General features: G+C 33.2%; 1 protein-coding gene across 1 annotated transcript; it reads left to right on the top strand.

Moving 5' to 3' along the window:
* The first annotated feature begins 848 nt into the window (after window positions 1-848).
* On the top strand, window positions 849-20,602 carry LOC123668321 (putative fatty acyl-CoA reductase CG5065). The gene is made up of 13 exons (XM_045602080.1): window positions 849-944; window positions 8,942-9,072; window positions 9,612-9,699; window positions 10,166-10,238; window positions 10,712-10,802; window positions 11,928-12,073; window positions 13,385-13,494; window positions 14,409-14,492; window positions 15,856-15,964; window positions 16,796-16,973; window positions 18,551-18,621; window positions 18,958-19,215; window positions 20,455-20,602. Exons 1-13 carry the CDS (start codon window positions 854-856, stop codon window positions 20,561-20,563), a joined length of 1,539 nt encoding a protein of 512 aa, XP_045458036.1. The 5' UTR covers window positions 849-853; the 3' UTR covers window positions 20,564-20,602.
* Window positions 20,603-21,337: the final 735 nt, after the last annotated feature.

Raw genomic sequence — 21,337 nt, 5'->3', positions numbered from 1 at the left:
ACTGCCTTTCCTTTTGGAATCATACTATCAAAAACGCTCAGATTATGATAATAATCTACACGGTCTTTACGATTATTTAGCACTAGGGCCCCGGCTTCGCACAAGTGAAATACTGATACTAAATATGCTACAGAATGTTTTTATGTTTTTATTTATACTCGTAACGTTTACAGCTATTTTGTCATTCAAAAATTGTAGCGCCGGCTGCGGCCCCCGGCCGGTACCCTCGCAACCGTTATGTCCCTGCCTTTTAAATCTGTAATATCATCGAAAGTACTCATTTAAATTCCATGCTATTCAGGACCATATCGATCAATATTAAATGCACAATTCATTTCTGGTACTTAATTGGATAAGGATTAATTCTGTATTGCTTAAAATTGCATCGTAAATAAGCCATTATTTCTCGTAAAAAGTAAAGGATGAAAATGGTAATTGTGGGGTAACCCTAAAAAATGGACATATACCATTGTAGACTTTTTTATAGACCTTTTTAAGATGTACATAATTTTGAGCTATCTCGTAGGATTCAACCAGCGTTTGCAATGTAAGCGCAAAAAATTTGTTTATTTACGACATCACATTAGAAATCCCTGAAATTTTCAGTGTTTTTCTATTATATGATTTATGTATTATACATATAAACTTTTCTCTTGAATTAATCCATCTACTAAAAAACCGGATCAAAGTCGGTCGCGTAGTTTTAAACACCCAAGCATACATAGGGACAGACAGACAGCGGGAAGCGACTTTGTTTTATACTATGTAGTGGTAATACAAAATAAACACAGTCGACTCACTGTCAACTCGATCATTAATATCATTACTTTGTCTAATTCTTCTAGCTCCAACCATGACGTTTCTGGAAGAAAGAGATTTAGAAGATGTACCGAACATTCAGGACTACTACAAACGCAAGACGATTTTCATGACTGGCGGTTCCGGTAAGTGATTTACTGAACAGCACGACGATACACGATAGTATGAATACGAAAGCATTTAATTTAAAAATATTATAACCATTGTATCAGTTATAATTGTGTTTGCTCGCAAACGAAAAAACCCGACTTCAATTACATCGACAAGTAATACAACGTAGTAGACGGAAAAAATTAACAAACGCACTAGTCGTTACTACGATTTTCGAGTTTCCCTCGATTTCTCTGGGATGCCATCATCAGATCCTGGTTTCCTTATCATGGTGTCACACTTGAAATATCTCCTTTCCATTATATTCGTTATAAACGACGAAGTTATGCCCGAACATACATTAATATACATAAACACACACACACACACATATATATATATATATATATATATATATATATATATATATATACATCCAGATACATTTTTGGCGTCAAGCACGAACTGCGTTATTACGACGTCCCTCAGTTATGCTTACATTTTATATGTTTTTTCTGCGAATGTTGCTTATTTTTTTCATTTTAAATTCCGTGGGTTATATCAATTTCTTTAAATTTCTTTTTTGAGAATATTCTGCTTACAGTTGTGCCCAACCATTTATGAACCCCTTTCATGATACTTATGTTATTGCTTCCTCCATATATCCATATAGCCTCACTTAATGCACCGATTATTTGGTGTCCTATATAAGTAATGATGAAATGAGTGAGAAGTAAGCTGAAATGCGACGTTGCCAGTTTTCTAGTAGGTGTGATCATCTATCGTTAACTTAAGAAATAATTCTATTACGCTCGTTGAAATTTTAACATGAAACGGTCATAGGAACACCTCCAATTTTTCATCTTATAATAGCTCTCTTAATAAGCTGCAACATATATTTTATTTAGGCTTTTAACATTTTAATTATTGACGACGTAGCACATCATCAGAATAATAATATAATAAATAATTATTTATCGTTGTGTCTATTTGTTATAAGTATTCTTTGACGGTTCGCAGGTTATGTCCACTTTCCTGCGAACCGTCAAAGAATAATAATAAATAATGTTCCCTTATCCTGCCACGGATACTTTCTGTACATTGAAGATATTTAAAAAAGTGATACGGTCTATGAATACAGGTTACTGAATCGAACATTTTTTTATATGTTTGTTATGTGTCGTTGTGTCTTCATCACGCCAAAACAGCTAAACGGATTTTAAGTAATTTTAGAACATGGGTAACTAGGCATCCAAGAATACGAGGATATTATTTTTTCTTCTTCGCTGACGAATCTTATAGGCTAATTAAGTTTTATAGCCACAAATAGTTGTGCTGCCTGCTTTTACAAACAACATATTATTATCATTTTCAATATAAAAATGTCTCACGGCTAAAATATTTTTTATACAGACTAAATAGTCTAACTACTTAACTCTATTTCACTAGAATGATTTACCTAAATCGTCGTCTGGCAAATTTAAACGTCGTCAAACAATATTTACTTATAAAATATAAAGTATATCTTTTAAGTAGGTTTCTAATTTTTTTTTAAGTGGATAACAATAGTTTATTAAACATTATACATATTTACAATTCATAACTTAAGAACTAAATATTTACAGATAGTTTTGGTATAAATCATGTCCGCGTGGAATCGTGTCAAGAATGCTGACAGCATTTTCTCGTTGAATCGCTATGCCGATTCTCTGGGCAAAAAAATGCACCAGCCCTCTTGTCACCAGTGGAGGCAATAAGGCGAGGAGTTATCTCATTTAAAAAAAATTTAGCACTGCTATTCCAAGGTCCAAGTGTTTCGACTGCAAATGGCACAAATATGTAATTTGAAATTAATGACGAATACTTGTGCCGTTTAGTCGTTTCAGCTTTTTCCGCTGTGGCTCCCGTTTTTAAGGCTGTTTCCCTGACATGAGAAGGAGCAAGTGTGTCAACGCAGGTTGCGTCCCACAAAAGCGCCCGTCCCCTTTCCCAGGGAACCAACGTCAATCCATCAGGTCTCTTGCCATCATTGCGACTAATTCCAGTAGGCTCGATAAGAGCAGGAACGTCGATGGTGGCAAGAGCTTTTTTATGGTATCGTTTAGGGAACCGTGGCGGGAAAACCTACCTGAACTCTTGTTACAGGAAAGGCCGTGTAGTCCGAAAGAATCGACCTCTTTTCCGCACGGAGATCTGTGTTCAAAGCACAGTGGAGCTCCCAACCGGAGACCGAGAGCAATTCTAAAACTTTCATTGTCTAAAAGTGTCCCAAAGTTTTTTGACGGCATTGCGTGTAGCCTGGATTGGGTCAAAAGCCAGAACAGCTGCAAAAAAACTTCGTATCCTTAATAACAGTATGCGTCAAACTAACGTCCGTATATGTGTTACGTATTGCGTAGCCCTTACCTTATATACGGACGTCGTAAATCTGTATACCTACTATTCGAACCACTACATATTCGACGTCCATGACCAAACCGTCACTAAACAAAAAACACAAATTTTCAGTAGGGGCGCTCAGTAACCAAATAAAAAATCATTGCAAAAATGTATTAAATGTAACAGAACCTTTGTTTTTTCAGATTCAAAGACTGCTACCCAGCCTGACTTCCATATTCATGCAAAAAAGTATAGATAATGTATATCTAATATATAAAATTCTCGTGTCGCGGTGTAGTTAAACTCCTCCGAAACGGCTTGACCGATTCTCATGAAATTTTTTGGGCATATTGGGTAGGTATGAGAATCGAACAACATCTATTTTTCATCCCCCTAAATGTTAAGGGTAGTCCACCCCTAAATTTAATTTTTAATTTTTAGATAAATTATTTTATTTTTTATTTTATTATAATTTGGCGTTAAAAAATACATACAACCCTATGTTTTCACCCTTCTACCACCAACCCCTATTTTAAAATAGCGTTTAGCGGCAAGACAACGTTTGCCGGGTCAGCTGGTTAACTTATAGAAATATTTTTATTTTTATGACAAAATAGTGTCACTTTTCCGTTTAATATGTAAATTCAATTCGTAAATTCGTTAAAGCCTCACTTTTTCCTTTTAAGTGTACTTTTATTTTATTTTACTACTTAAGCAGTATTTTGCAACCGAGCGTCAAATAAGCAGCGACACGTGCGTAGCAACTTCGGCAAACTGTTTTTAAATGATTTGTTTTGACTTAATTGAATATTTCAAAACCTTCAAATACAGTCAGTTTGGCAACGTCGCAATAGGACGTCAAATAATCGGTTGTATCGGAAGAGTTTTAGCAGAGTATACGCTCTGTCGATATACGCGCTAGACTAGCGCTGCACCGTTGGTGCGGAATTTCGCGGAAGTTTTAGTTATACAAATGCAAATGTCTCAACGATTTTTTGCCTTCCGGCGATTTTTGTTGTACAGGTAGCTAGAGCCAAAAGGACTAATGGGACATCGATTAAAAAAGTGGCGTCCGATATGCGGACGTCTAAAGGAGGTGGACGCCAGTTTAGATGCATTTCGGCCCATGTGGGACGCCTAATTATTAGCAGGATGTATATATATATATATATATATATATATATATATATATACCTGCCCTATGACACTACATTTCCTTACACCACAAAATATCAATACAAATAAATTAATGATTATCTATTCTAAAGGTGCACAAAATTAAATTATTCGACCTTACCATAAGCCGCGCGTTGAACCTGGTTATGTTAATACATTAAAATATAAACGTTAATCAGTTGAAATAATGCTTATATAATTAAATACTCGCTTACGCTGGCGTTCTTAACGATTATCGGAACAAAATCATTACACACAATCTTTGGGAAACTCTGCTAAGGCAATTTATAGTATTGTATTGAGGTTAACCAGGATCTGCATAAAATAACTATACTTAAAATAATACAAAATAATTATGTGGTGTCATGGGACACCAGGTAGGAACGAAGTTCCTTCGTATAGTATAGAAGCAACACAATTTGAAAAAAAAAGTTGAATTTTATATATATTTTCTAGTTCCTGTTTTTTTATAATTTTGTTAATTGATTTTTAATTAAATACATAAAAGTATTTAGGAAATTTAGTGTTTTAGAAAATAAGAAATACCGTAAAATAATATAAATCAAACAAAATAATAATAATAAATCAAACTATTAAGTGAAATAAAAAAAAAACACGTGTCTTTATTTATTTTTGTCGACAGTATAAAATTACATAAATAATTTAAAAAAAAGTTTACTAGTAATATTTTACTTCTACAAACGTCATATAACACAGTTGTGTGACTGATATTACGTCACTCCCGTTATTTATTTTTCTTACGGTTTTAGTATCACATTTTTTTCAGTTCGGTCGCCCAGCCAAATTTCAAGCCAGCCGTAAGGAACTTCGTTCCAAAAATATTTATTCACGCAGGTTTCAAAATCACCTTCGAATCGTCGTTTTAAAAACTAATTTATAATTGTTTTTTATTAATTAATTTTGTTTCGACGGGTGCAAAGTAAAAAAAGTTAACTACAATTTTGAGATTTTTTTTTTATTGCAGTAACTAACTAAAATCTTTATATTTTACAACATGGCAAAATAAAAAATACAAATATCACCTCATTTCTTGTACTTTTGTCAAGTAAAAGAAGACAACTACTGGTGTTTTGTAAAATTACACGACGTACATGCGTTCAACTACCACCTGGCCGCTTTTACGCAGTCCGCACGGGGGGCGCACGTTCATTCCTATTGTGTCATCAGTCAGATGTCATGTGCTTCGCCGGCCGGCAACAATGTTTTGGCTTTTTACGTATTAAGGTTTGTGTGAAAGTGTTATCATAATAATAAACCATTTGAATAGATCACAATAGACACGGAAAGACGTTTTTGGACATTTTTGGAATTGGAAAAGTCATACTTATAAATATATGAAACATAATATAACTTTATTAAACCCAGATTTTTAATAAATTCCTATGTAGAAACGACCAAGTGGTAGTTAACTCAGTTGTCATATTTTTAAGCACAATGTAGAGGCAGACAACTGCAATATCTCGTAAATTAAACATAATTAGATGAAATGAAATATACAATTGTTTGTCTTTCTAAAAAATATAGCAGTGATAAAAATTTAAACAAATTTGATTTGAAATTGACAAAATGGGAGCACTTTTTCCTATTTTGCGCTCTCCTGAAAAGTTGCTGTTTTGTATATAACTCTTTTTACTTTGCACCCGTCGGTTTAAAGTGAATCTATCACCGATAGATTTTACTGCCAGCCCTGCGGTCACCAACCCGCCTACCCAGCGTGGTGACTATGGTACTAACACATGAGTTCACGCATTTTTGGCACGAACTTGTGGAGGCCTATGTCCAGCAGTGGACTGTAATAGGCTGGAATGATGTTGATGATGATGAGATTTTGCTGAGAATCAAAATTTACTTTATTCAAATATGCTTCAAAAACATTAACGAATCTTCATTTTAAAAGTTAGAATTATATTTTTCTTAATTAATAATAATTAAAAGTGAAGCTACCACTAATTTGGAATGTAGATTCTTCAAGGAAAATGTGCAAAAAACTCCGCAGGTACTCTTAAAACAACCGTTAATCAGAATAATTTTATATTTTGCATAAATAAATCCACACATCTTTATTGTTGGCTTTTTTATTCTCTCTGGCTACACTAGGGAGTGTGCTGTATGGTTACGGTAGTAAATAATATAGCATGTCTTCCCGTGGGTATCGTAAGAGTCGACTAAGGGATAACATAGTTCCACTACCACCTTGGAACTTAAAAAGCCGACCGAGGCGGGATAGCAATCCAACTGCTGGCTTTGAAATACACAGACCGAAGAAGGGCAACAGCGTCTTCGGTTCGACAAAGCCCTGCGGTCACCAACCTGTCTGTCCAGCGTGGTGACTATGGGCAAAACACATGAGTTCACGCCATTTTCGGTGCGAACTTGTGGAGGCCTATATCCAGCAGTGGACTGCGATAGGCTGAAGTGATGAAGCTATGTACTTATTAGATCTCAATTAAAATGAAATGGGACTGCAAAAATGCACCACACTTATATGAGAAACATTAATGTATACAGTAAAAACCGAATTGTAATGAACTGTACATGTAATGTGCACGGAGCGTAGACACCGTTGTTTTTTAATAGCAAATAATTCAACATAACACTACACTACTTGAGATAAATAAAATTTGTCTGTGGTATTTTATAAAGTAGAGGTTGTATTCCGGATGGGCTGCTTCAATTTTCGGGCAAGGTATAAACATAAATATAATATAAATATCTTATAACATACACACACGATCGTCTGTTCCTATGTTAAGCAACTTAATGCTTGTGTTACAGGTAACAGCCTGCCAGACTGTTATACCATTTTTTTTTGGATAAATATACATAGAAATAATACATATATAAATATTTAAATACAAATATTATACCCAAACTTTCCAGGTACTCCACATAACGTTTTTGTATCACAAGTATTTATTACAAAGGTCCCAGAACTTAAAATATCTTCAAAATATCGTCTATTCCATCTGCCTTTTGATCTTTAACTACGAAAAATTATAATAACTACTTCTTACCTACTCTTAAGATTATTCAAATTCATTATTTAATTTTTTTTGTATTCAATTAGCTTCATTAGCACTTTGAAATCATCAGATTAAAAATTATATTCGGATCAGTCTTTGGTAAATAAATTGATAAAATAATCTTTGGTAAAATAAACACCTTGTATACAATAAAACACAGTAGGATTTACTCTTGTGTCGGGGGTCTGGAAACAAATACAATTCACGAGGATAAACAGGTGTTTATGGTATATTTGCCTTATAAGATGCCTACCATAAGCGAGGATCGAACCCGCTATCTCTAGCGCTGACGCAGGACTAACTGACGGTGCTGTGATCACTGCAGCATCGTGCATCAAATTTTGTGTGCAATGTAGATTCGACAAGAATATTCGCAGTTACCCTTTTACTAAAATCACTGTACATTATTTTTTAACTGACCGTATACACACACACACACACACACACACACACATATATATATATATATATATATATATATATATATATATATATATATATATATATAATGTATATTCGGGGGGATACCTTCGTCGTTTTTGAACCAATTTTTGATAATTCTTTTTTTGTTGGAAAGGAGATATCCTAACTCTGGTACTATTTATGATAAGAAAACCAGGATCTGATGATGGAATCCCAGAGAAATCGAGGGGAAGCTTCGAAAATCATAGTGACGACTAGTGCGTTTGTTAATTTTTTTCGTCTACTTATGTCATATGTCACTTGTCGATGTAATTGAAGGCGGTTTTTTTTCGTTTGTGAACAAACACAATTATCTATTTCACAAACGATATAAACAACCAGATGTTAAAACTAAAAATTCGTATTTATATTTATTATTGGACACGAATTTTTTGAATTAGTCAAGTTGATTTGTATTTAATTGCTAACGCAATTGTTTTATATAATAACAAGAACCACTTGACATTTTCGAGCATTTGAATGAAATTTTGTTTTGTATTATTAGAATTAATAAATTTAAATAAATGCTTGGCAATTTGTCTTGCGTAATCATTGCTTCATTATTTATTGTTAATTTTCAAGCACCTAAATTTATTAAGTTTTCTTTTTTTGTATATAATCGTATCAAGCTATAGATATGGATATTATATTTACATAATTATGAAAAGATTATGAATATTAGTTCAGTAGTTTTACGGTTTATCTTTCTAAAGTCAAACAAGCAGCGGCTCACATGACGGTAAGCGATTACCGTAGCTTATAGACGCTTGCAACGCCGGATCCTTCGCAAACGCATTGCCGAGACTACCCTTCGCAAGAGTTCAGAGCAGTAATCTTTAGCTGTGCTTCTGTAAGGTTACTTCTCCCGTCGGAATGCTCCAGATTTTGAATAGGATATTTTTTTTTGTACCCCACCTCGATAACTTAGCTATTTTCTAAATTTTTTAATAACACTTTCTAAAACTGCACAGGTTTTATGGGAAAAGTCTTAATCGAAAAGTTACTTTACTCTTGCACTGATTTGGACAGAATCTACTTACTTCTCAGAAGCAAGAAAGGACTGAAACCAGAAGAAAGATTGGCACAATTATATAGTTCTCAAGTAAGTTGATAACCTTTGTATCATTTATAATGTTATGAAATCTAAACAATAATTGTAAATGTGCTATTTTGAAGAATTAACAAGTTAATATTTTCTAGCAAATTCTTGCGAAATATTATTGAACGAACAGTTACAAGTTTGTGTGGTTAAGCACGCAAGTCTTAATGTGTGTGAAAGCCAGCTATTGAGTTTGAGGCAGTAAATGATACTCTTGAAATTCACAAACGTAGAAAAATAATAAAAGCAAAACTACTCATATGGACTGTGCAAAACTGGGGATTTTTAACAATGTTGAGTACATCAGATACTGTATCTGTTCTACAGTTATGAAGAAGAAAAGAAAGATAAGAGGAAAAAGAAATAATAGAAATTAAATTATGACATTTTGGCAAAGGAAAATGGAGACGTTGCCAAATTTCTCTCTAATATGCAATTTTTTGAAAATATCTGTTATAGTGTTCCAAATATATTAAATTTTCTACAGACCAAAAGAAAGATTATTTTTCTTAAAATAAACATTTTGTGTTTTGTTATTTCAGTGTTTCGATCGTCTGCGTAAAGAAAAACCAGGTGTCTTCGAGTCCAAAGTTTATTTTATTGCCGGTGACGTCAACGAAATCGGATTAGGTAAGAAATAAGGCAAACTGTTTCTAGAACCGTCTCTTAAGGAAACTCAAATTATGGCTAACAGAAATATTTTGGTTAATTTAATTCCATAAAACAGTAAGGCTACTCTGTCGGAATTTTGTAAAGTTAATAATATCGATGCGATGAGTAACGACTGTGACCAATAAAGTTCTTCTAGACTTTATCGAGATGTAACCTACATCACATTTCAAACTAACCATTGACAATTATAAATCTAAGAATGCAAATAGATATAGAGAGCCAGAAAGTCTGAAAAAATAAAAAATAAAAAAAAAAATGTTCTATTCTATCACTTCAATTGAAGCCTCTATAATTATTTTTTTTACATATATTTTCTGTACATCGTCGCATCGAGTAGCTATTATTTTATACATAGACTTATCTAGTACCCAGAATGAGGTAGTGTTAAAATAACTAAGTAAATCCTAATTAATTTTTATTTCAGGTATTACTGATGAAGACAGGACTCTGATTGTAAACAGAACTCATATAATATTTCACGTAGCAGCTAGTGTGAGGTAATATAGCCCTAATACCTAACTGTATTATTTATAAGAGCTAATTTCGCCAGTCGCTGATAAAGTTACTGATAGATTGTTTTTAATTTATCTGGAGGATAAAATGCATTATTTTTTACAGGATGAGAATAGAAATATCATGGATAAAGTAGCTTTTGATGGTAAAGTAAAGATAGTAGGAGATCCGAAATAGAGATGAACTACATCCATCTACTTAATGGATGAAATTTTTTTAAATTTATTTTAGTAAATTAGAAAAATAATCGTAATAGGGTTAAATAAAAATACCTGACCAGGCTATATTTAATTAGTAATTAAAATATTTTTTGTTTTTAAAAAATGAATAAACCTACGAGTTTAACTAATTTTTAGCAATTTTTTTTTTCTCAATTAAACTTAATTCCTTATGAGCATGATTTTATCATTTATGTCAGTTTTGTGTCATTAACTATAAATTAGTGACATTGTCCTAGATTTGACGAACCTCTCAAAGTAGCTGCACAGTTGAATCTTCGAGGTACAAAAGAAGTTATTGAACTAGCTAAAGATGTTCGGAATCTAGAGGTGGGTTTTTATTTTTTCTAGAAAGTTCCTTAAATGAATCTTTTATTACGAATACATATCTACTGCAACACTTAATTTCTCATTTTCTTTTTCTTTAACATTTTTGAATATCATATCAAAAATTGACCGCTCCAGCGGGGTTCGAACCCGCGCCTCCGACATACCGTGTCGGCGCTCTAGCCAATTAAGCTATGGAACGATGCACCCGCCCGAGCGAAATTTTCGATATGATAATTTTAATTTCGGTTTAAGCGAACCGTGGCGCCGTCTATAGTGAGCTCTTTACAGAAACCCGTAACTATTCAAAGTTTCATATTACAATGAAAATCTTTGACAGGAGACGACACCGTGCTATTTTTAATATCTAAGATTTTTTTTTTTTTTTTTTTGTGTTACCCACATTAGGAATTCTAAACATTTTTGAATATCATATCAAAAATTGACCGCTCCAGCGGGGTTCGAACCCGCGCCTCCGACATACCGTGTCGGCGCTCTAGCCAATTAAGCTATGGAACGATGCACCCGCCCGAGCGAAATTTTCGATATGATAATTTTAATTTCGGTTTAAGCGAACCGTGGCGCCGTCTATAGTGAGCTCTTTACAGACTCTTTTACTTTTTCTTTTTCTTTTTTGTTAAATTATGCACGAAACATTAGACCAACATTAGATTCCTTCCGTTCGGCTATAGATACCATAGAATTTCTCTTGAGACTACGAACTAAACTAACACTGCTGGGCGTACAATATTATTAAAGTAGATTTTCCAAGTGTATATAAAAAAATATATTCATCATCATCATCATTTCAGCTTATCGCAGTCCACTGCTGAACATACGCCTCCATAAGTTTGCGCCAAAAATGGCGCGAACTCATGCGTGTTGTTCACCACGCTGTAGTTTAAAATACAGCAGTCTACATTTTGGTCAATTATTAAATTATTGAAAGTATTTCTTAAAAGAGTAATTGCAGAGATGATTGATTCTTCTCTGCAGAATCTACATTTTTAATATGATGGCTTCATATTAATTATAATTAATTTATTAAAAATGAATATAATTTTAATCTGTGAAATGACTGAATGTTTTAATTTGATTATAATTTTAAATGGCTTTTTTACGTTTTAGGTTTTAATCCACGTATCTACGGGTTATTCCAACACAAATCGAAACCCCATCGAGGAAGTAATGTACCCGCCACACGCGGACTGGCGAAAGACACTACAAATATGTGAAGAACTCGATGATCATACATTGAAGGTGTTGACCCCTAAGTACGTATGGAAGGTGTGGATTTTTTTGTAAAACAAAGTTGGCAAACAAGCGTATGACTCACCTGATAGTAAGACGCCTGAAACACCAGAAGCATCGCAAACGCGTTGTCGACCCCCAATCTCTCTATTAGCTCTATTCACCTTACATCACAGAACACAACACTGCTTAAAAGAAGTATTATTTACCTGTGATCTTCTGTACTTTCCTAATCGGGCTGCTCCAGATTTGAGCAGAATATTTCCTACTGTGCCTTACCTCAGTTGTGCACCTTACCTATGACACTGACAAACATAAAGCCAAATTTCTATATAAATTTCAACAAGTAATTTAATATTTTAAATACAATATTTATTTATGGAGTGGTGAGAATTACATTTAAAAAAAAATGATTTAGAACTGATCATTCTATGAAAATTATTAGTATGATCTATACTAAAGATGATCAGTGAACTTCCCCCGTGAGGCCCCGTGATAAAGTAAGTAGTTTTGGCAAAAGTTCTTATATTGATGATTGGACATTTTCACAAAAAGCAATTAAGCTTTATATGTTAATATTGTCAGTATTTAAATACTTTAAATTTATCTATTTAATTTTTAAAATTATCAAAATCGGTACACCCAGTAAAAAATTATTGAGGATTTTTGAGTTTCCCCACGATTTCTCTGAGATTCCATCATCAGATCCTGGTTTCCTTATCATGGTACCAAACTAGGGATATCCTCTTTCCAAGAAAAAAAGAATTATCAAAATCGGTATATCCAGTAGAAAGTTATATGGTATAATACAACGTAGGTCGACGAAAAAAGCGTCAAATAAAAACGCATTATTAGATATAACTCGAAAAGTAGTTGTTAGATCTCAAATAAATTTAAATGGGACCAATTGACACACACCACCTTTCGATAAAAAAAAAAAAAACTGTCGAAATCGGTCCACCCGGTCAAAAGTTCTGATGTAACATACATAAAAAAAAAACAGTCGAATTGAGAACCTCCTCCTTTTTTGGAAGTCGGTTAAAAAGGATGAGCATTATAAGCCTGTGGACATAACTTTATATAAATATATAAAAAAAATACTTTAAGCATGTACATATGCATGTTTGAATATCTGTTATTGTATAGCTTCCAAATGATCAATTTCATTTGACCACCTTGTGACTGTGACCAGATTTAATCTTATCTTGTAAAGTTTCAAAAGTTTCAGTTGTCTGAAAATTACTAATTTCAAGCGTAGATAAGCTCAACGACATCGATCGCTCAAAATTTTTTCAACACAAAAGACTATATTTTTTAATGTATATTTCTTATAGATATTTAGGCGAGCTACCAAACACATACGTGTTCACGAAACAGTTAGCAGAGCACGTCGTTTACGAGCATAAAGGAAAGTTACCGATTGTCATCGTTAGACCGTCTATAGGTAAGTTTGAATTATGTAGAGGTTAATGAAACTTACCTGTATTTTAATACTATTATCGAACTGAGATGGCCAGGTCAAAATGAGTAGTTTTAATATTAATTTTCAATAAACTGCTATATTAATAAATTAGTAACAATCCCTCTATATATGATTAATAAGATCTACGTAAGATTGCCGGTGGAAGTTGCATGAGGATTGCGGAAAACCAGGATGTCTGGCGCGAACTTGGGTAGGCCTATCAGTAAACTGCGATAGGCTGAACTGACTAACTGACTGATCCCTCTAGATCATTAATTGATTTATTACTGTAACATCCCATTACTGGACATAAGCCTCTATCTACACTTAGGAGAACGTTCGGAGCTTAATTTACCTCACTGCTCCGCTCCGATGATTATCAGTTGCTTAAAATGAGATCAGGATTATTATCATTACTTACTCCCCAAGCTACGATGATTCTTCACCATACCCACAAGAATCCAAACTACAAACAAATTATTCCGGAAATAAAACAACCCTGATTTTAGTGGGTATCATGTTTATGATTATTGGCTTAACTGAAAATTATTCACAACTGCACCACTAATACCGACTTTATTTTAAACTAGCTACTTTACTGAGTGTATCGATTTTGATTATTTTTGTATTCGTTGATGCTCCTTATCATCGTGTCTCATTTAAATTTAAGCTAGATCTATATGATTAAGATGATTTGTTTTTGATTTATCCCTATTAATACGTAATTGAAGTAGTTTTTTTAATTGTTGATATAGAATAAACACAACTATTGTTTGTACAAACAATGTTCTGATAGTAACGATAATATGAAGCGATCGTTCGGAAAGTATGCGTTTACATACATATCATTCGGTGATTCACTTATACATATATAATTATACAAACTATTATTTCAGTGATATCAAGTCATTTAGAGCCACAACCTGGATGGATAGAAAATTTCAATGGACCAGTTGGAATGTTTATCGCATGCGGAAAAGGTAAAATTTTATCATTCACTAGGCACACAGCTACCTTTACATGTGGGTTTTACTAGTTTTTACCGTTTTCTCCTGCTAAACTATAACCTACAACACTCGGTGATAATGTAACATTTTCCTGGTTAAGTCATTTTTCATAATAATAATAATTAAACGTTTATCTCTGACAAAAAGTCAACAATAGCTTAATAATCTTGAATTTTATGGATATCTTCTTCGGTAAGACATAGAGCAAGTAAACAGAATTTCAATTCTTATTAATTAAAATACACTATAGACCAGGGTCGATGATTTTCGAGACAAAAAAATGGAGGATGGCGATTTGAGGTCGAAAAGTGGGGGAGATTCTAACTCTGAAAAGGTTTTTTTACTCTTGCCGAAAACTTGAACCTAGCCTCTCTGTGGTGAAAATCGGTGACATGCAACATATTTGTTTCACCCTCATCACGCAATCCTTCGTATTACCATCCTTTTCAGGATGGCTGCAGCAGCACGAGACAATATAAGTAACCAGTTTTAATAACATATTTCTTACCAATAACTTGTAATCAACATTAGCACATGTCCCATAGCAAAAATTACTCATTTCGTTCGAGAAATCAATTTATTTTCGTTGATCTTACCATAACAGACTATATAGAATAATTAGAGGTAAATAAAAAAATTGTGTCTGTCAGCTCTGACGCGTGACTGAAGCTTACTTGTTAAGAAGGATTACTCATATATTAAAAAAATATTAAAATATTATATTAAATGAATCAATTGATGATTAATTAAAACAATAAAAGTCTAATCAGACCAAAAAATAAATTGACGCTTACTATTCTAGCGCTTAAGCGCTGAAAATGACACTCTCAGCCTTTGAGCGTCAGCGTTCAGTTGCTTCACACAATTTCGTTCCCCATTTTTTTTAAAACGTTTCGTAAGGAGTAAACTTCGATTAACGTACTTAATGCATTGCTGGTGATACTTTTGTAGTCATGATTTTATTTTATACTTAAGATTCGTTCATTAATCATATTATGTTGTTTTAGTAACTTCTTAAAGCATTCCCTCCACCCAGAAATCGTGTGCTTTCACATTAAATATAGGTATAATCTGATTAATTTTGGAAAATTAGGCATCGTGATACAATTTCACAGACAGCCTTTTTTTGTTTTTGCTCATGCATTGAAGTATAAAAAATATGCGTGATAATCCATTACAGCCTCTCCCTTCTTGGATTTTTCGTAATTTTCTTCGAACAACTCCTCCCTCCCCCTTCAAGTATCACGTGATTAATGGACAAACCCATAGAACTTTTTACTGGTAATAAAAATGTTTATGTTATTGTTTCTAATATACATATTTTTATAACACTCAGGTATACTTCGCACAATACATTCAAGTCCCGATATCGTTTCGGATTACATACCAGTTGATATCGCTATCAAGGCGTGTATCGCTGCATCTTGGATACGGGGTACAAAAAAGTAAGCTGCTATTCCGATAAAGTATAATTTCCAATAAAAATCCAGTCAATCAAAATTTTTTATTTCATTATTTTTTTAAAAACCAGTGTTCTGTTAAATAAAAAAATATTGTTATTTATTTAAATACTTTTTAATTATTATTAAATGTATTTATACATACATGTTATTTTATGTGTCACCTCACAACTTTTTAATAAGTGTACCGACATTGATGATTATTTTTATATTCGAAAGGTGGTGTTTGTTACGTGTCCCTATTTAAATTAATCATTAGCATTAGAATTTAATCGGGATCTGATGAATAGTTTTTAACTTATCCTACTACACACTACGTACACCCAATGCGGGTTTGATTTTGCCTACGATAGAAGATTAAAATGTTTATATTTATTACTTATCTATGTGAATTGTAATTGTTTATGAGGCATTGGCGCAATGGTCACAGCACTGGTTTGTGGCTGTTGCACTGGCGGTTATAGGTTCAATCCCTGCACATGACAAACATTTGTTTTGGCCATACAGATGCTTGTCGTGGTCTGAAGGTTTTTGCAGTCCTTGTGGATCTCCCCATCGTGCCTCGAACAGCACGTTATTCCGTCGGTCCCAGTTGGTATCATGTACACCTGATAGCGATCGTAGCTCATAGTAGCGTATATATCCGCCAACCCGCATTGGAGCAGCGTAGTGGATTAAGCTTCTTATTCTTCACCTACATGGGAAAGAGACATATGCCCAACGTGGGATATTACAGGTTGAAGCGATGTAAATTGTAGTCGTTTTTTTTTTGTTCGCGACGAAATATAATCTTATTGGAAATTTCTATATTTTCAGACTTGAATCTACTGATGATATTCCCATTTATAACATTTGCGCCGGCGATCTAAATAATATGAGCGTGAATGAAATATTAAAATTAGGAAAGGATTTTGTCCTCACAATCCCGCTAAAGGACATGTTGTGGACTTATGGTGGAACTCTTACTACTTCATTATTCATGTTCAATCTTAAGGTAAATTAAAGGATAAAGACTTTTTTATAGCCCTAGAATAGCTTATTAACCATCTTGCTTGACGGTAAACGGACACCGCTGCCAATACAACCGTGCTTAGGTTTACCATTCAGACAGTCACCGTTATTCATTGCTTTCGCAAAACTTTGAAGTTATTTCATTTAGTTTATTATAATAGCTGTAGAGCTTTTCATCAGACATATTTTCACTTCACACTTCGTTGGGCGTTAATTATTTTTGTGATACAAATATATACTCGTAATAGTTTCATCTCACTCGCATTTCTCCGACTTGTTTTACGTATAATATTATTTTTTACTGAAGTTTTTATTCGATAACAATAAAATATAGCCTATATCATTTCTGAATAGTGTAGCTTTCTGTTAGTGACAAAATTTTCGTGATTGGCATCCAGCATTTGCGAAGATTACCTCCTACAAACAAACAGAGTTAGAAACTTTACCTCTTTATAATATTAGTATAGATATAATATGATTTATTTAGTTCGAATAAATACAAAGGTTTTAACTCCATTTTCTCAGCTATCGTCATTTATACTCTACTATCTGTCTAACCCAAGCGCTGCAGTATACACGTCTGCAAAATTAAAGACATTACAAGCGCGTTTTCTCATATTTTCTATTTAGCAGTATTTTTTGCGCTTCGAAATCAGCAGACAAGCATATGGTTCCGCATGATGGTAAGCGGATACTGTAGTTTATAGACGCCAGCAATACGAGCAGCATTACAAGCGCGATTCTATCCCTTTCCCCGACTCTCAAGAGCTCTGGCTACCTTACTATAATACGGGAACACAGCACTATTTGAAAGTAATATTATTGGGTGAAAATAGTATTGTTGAGTGTGAAGCGTTTATTTATTTATTAAGCTCTGTTCTGGAAGGTTCTGTACTTCCTCAGATGGGCTATTTTAGATTTGAACTGAATATTTCTTGCTTGAATTACTTGAGAGCAGTATTATCTTCTGTAAAGTTGAAATGATTCCCCAGTCTGGAAATGTAACTGTTGTGCTCTAACTTAATAAAACTTTTGCATTTATATGCTTGATACCTTCGTTTGATGACAATTTAACCTGATGGAAAGCGAAAGGCAAAATTTGGGTTTCGTGGGATGTTGCTCTTTTCTTTATGACTTTTGTATAAACTGAAAATTTATTTTAGATAGCGTAATTAACATTGCGTTAGCTGGATTATTGATTATTATTATTATTTTATTATTATTGATCCTTCTCCTACATGAGGAAAGAGGCTTATGCCCAACAATGAGATATTACAACTGAAGCGTAAGCGAAAGCGTGGCTGGCTTAATTATCTTTAAAATGTCTTTTTTTTGGAAAGAGAACGAGGGAATGAAAGAACAAAATGCAATTTTTTTTTCTGGCAATTTAACTGTTAAACATATGAGCCAACTGCTCAATGACAGTAAATATACTCGTAGTTACTTTTCAATTAAGTTTTATCCATTTTTATATGAACATTGTTTTGCGTGTGCATGTTTATGTGTGCCTAACCTGCCTTTGTTCAAAATAAATATTAAATTATTTACATATTATTTCAGGTGTTATTTCAACATGTTCTACCGGCGATTTTCGTTGATTTAATTCTTTGGATATTGGGAAAGAAACCGATGTAAGATTACTTATACATAAACATCTTATGATCAATTTATAAAGGATTCAATTTTAATTTGTTATTAAATTTTGGGCTACCAAATTCACCACCCTCCTAAGTTTCTTTTATTTTGACCATCTTCTTCTCTCTTCTTCATCTTCTTCTTTCAATGTTAACTATTTCGACCTTCAATATCCTATAAAGATGAGTTTCAGATCTATTACTATTGATATGTTAGTCATTGGAAACTGTTCTGGTGATGATTTTCCAAATGTGTGCTTTTTATAAAAAATATTATATACTGTTTGTTTCCATTAAAAATAAATAAATAAATAAATAAAATAAATTTTTCAGGTTGGTCAAGATCCAACGTCGCATTTACGTAGCGAACATCGCTCTTCGTTACTATTTAACTCAGCAATGGACGTTCTGTAATAAGAATTTCATCGCACTCCGGTCAAAGATCAAGAAAGCGGATCAACCAGCCTTCTATTATGAAATAGAAAATGTGGATAAGACCGAATTCTTCAGACAGGCTGCTATAGCTGGTAGGAAGATTTTGTTGAAAGAAAAGGACGAGGATCTACCAAAGGCACGAGCTCATTATAAAAGGTTTTGTATAAAAATATATTTTTAACACATAATCATTGAGGTAGGGCACAGCAGGAAATCATCATCATCGTCATCATCATCATTTCAGCCTATCGCAGTCCACTGTTGGACATAGTCCTCCACAAGTTCGCGCCAAAAAATAGCGTGAGCTCATGTGTGTTGCCCATAGTCACCACGCTGGGCAGGCGGGTTGGTGACCGCGGCTTTGTTGCGCCGAAGACGCTACAGCATAGCTACAGCTTGATTAATATAAAGTATTTTAAAAATATCCTGTTCAAAATCTGGAGCAGCCCAACCGGGGAAGCACCTCAACCTTTTAGAAAATTACAGCTGAATATTCCTTTTTCTTGGTAATTATATATACCTTAATATATATGAATTACGCGTCACGCTGCTTGTCCGTGATGGGCTCCTAAACTACTTAACCTATTTTAATCAAATTTGCAGACCGTGTGTAGTTTGATCCAACTTGAAAACTAAGCTAGGTATATTTTATTTTGATACATGTAATTAATATATTTAAGAAAAAAAAAAATCAGGCAGTATAAAGCTCGCTAGGTCAGCTAGTAATAAATAAAACTTATGTGACTCACCTCGACATGGGGTGGGAATCGAAACTTTAACCTCCATAGAAGAAAGCAATGTACTACAAGTCACGCTGATGGGCTGGTAAAATATGTATGAATGAATAAATGAATATAATAATGTTTTACGTTCTAAGGCTATTTGCGCTGTATTTACTTGTTATATTGGCATCAAGAAATTGATACTTAGAATTAGTCTGTAAGAACTTACTAACAGTGATTATAACGCATTTGAGTGCAAAGTTTTTGTACTTTAATTTTTTTTAGGATACTTTTAAAGTGTTAAAAAATATCATCAGTTAAAATTATGAACTTTTTTTTACTACCCATGCAACAATTTTATTTGTTTACTAGCTGCCCGGACAGGCTTCGTTTTGTCAATAGTTGACAGTATTTTTTTTATATCAAAACCTTTCGTGTGCGTTAAGGAACATACAAAAAATTAATTAGCCGAATTGGTCGAGCCATTCTCGAGTTATGCGCTTAGCAATATTCATTTTTATTTATATAGATTTCTCTTTTTGGCGACCCCTACCATGGTTATTGAAGAATGATAATAATAGGTTATATTATATGACGTTTAATTTGAATTAATTGTAACGACTTAGCAGGCGAAACCGTGCATTTTTGTTTAGTTAATTTTTTATGTTTTCAGGCTGGTGATTCTGGAGAAGATTTTGCAATTTATTTTCTACGGACTCTTAATCTGGTGGTTGATTAATACAGAGTATTTTAAAAATACTGTTAAAACATTAGGTTACTAAAAATATTGTATTTTATAATTAACGTGTAACCTTCTTGTTGGTTTTAATAAATTTTGTGACTGATTTGTATTTTATTTTTGTGTTGTAAATAATTTTTGTCGTCCAAAAAATTACAGTTATATTTCTGCGTGATAATGAAACAAAAAATTAAATTTATTATTTCTAAATGTGTTTGCAGGCAAACGAAGAAAAACCGACTTCAATTATATCGACAAGTACTACAACGTAGGTAGACGAAAAAAGAGTCAAGTAAATACGCATTATCAAAGATTATTCCAAAAGTTGTAATCAGATCAGGAGACATGATAAACATCGGCTTTTGATTAAATTAAAAATCATTAAAATCGGTACACCCAGTAAAAAGTTATGCAGATTTTCGAGAGTTTCCCTCGATTTCTCTGGGATCTTATCATCAGATCCTGGTTTCCTTATCATGGTATCAAACTAGGGATATCTTCTTTCCAACAAAAAAATTTCATCACAATCGGTTCATATATATATATATATATATATATATATATATACACTAAAAATATGACATACAGCGGAAATGTTTAAATAGAGGAGGATAGTAAATCGACACCAAAAACAGCTTCCTTCCGGGGCGTCACTGAGTATTAAGTTCTAGATTTGTGCTCAAGATTCAAATATGGCAAATATATATATATATATATATATATATATATATCCTCCTTTTTTTGAAGTCGGCTAAAAATAAATATTTATATGTTTAAATTGAGTTCTACATATTTACTTAAATAGCATACCATTTCC

The sequence above is a fragment of the Melitaea cinxia genome, chromosome 30, assembly GCF_905220565.1.
Source record: "Melitaea cinxia chromosome 30, ilMelCinx1.1, whole genome shotgun sequence".
NCBI classification, from domain to species: Eukaryota; Metazoa; Arthropoda; class Insecta; order Lepidoptera; family Nymphalidae; genus Melitaea; species Melitaea cinxia.
This window is presented reverse-complemented; position numbering and strand designations above follow the sequence as displayed.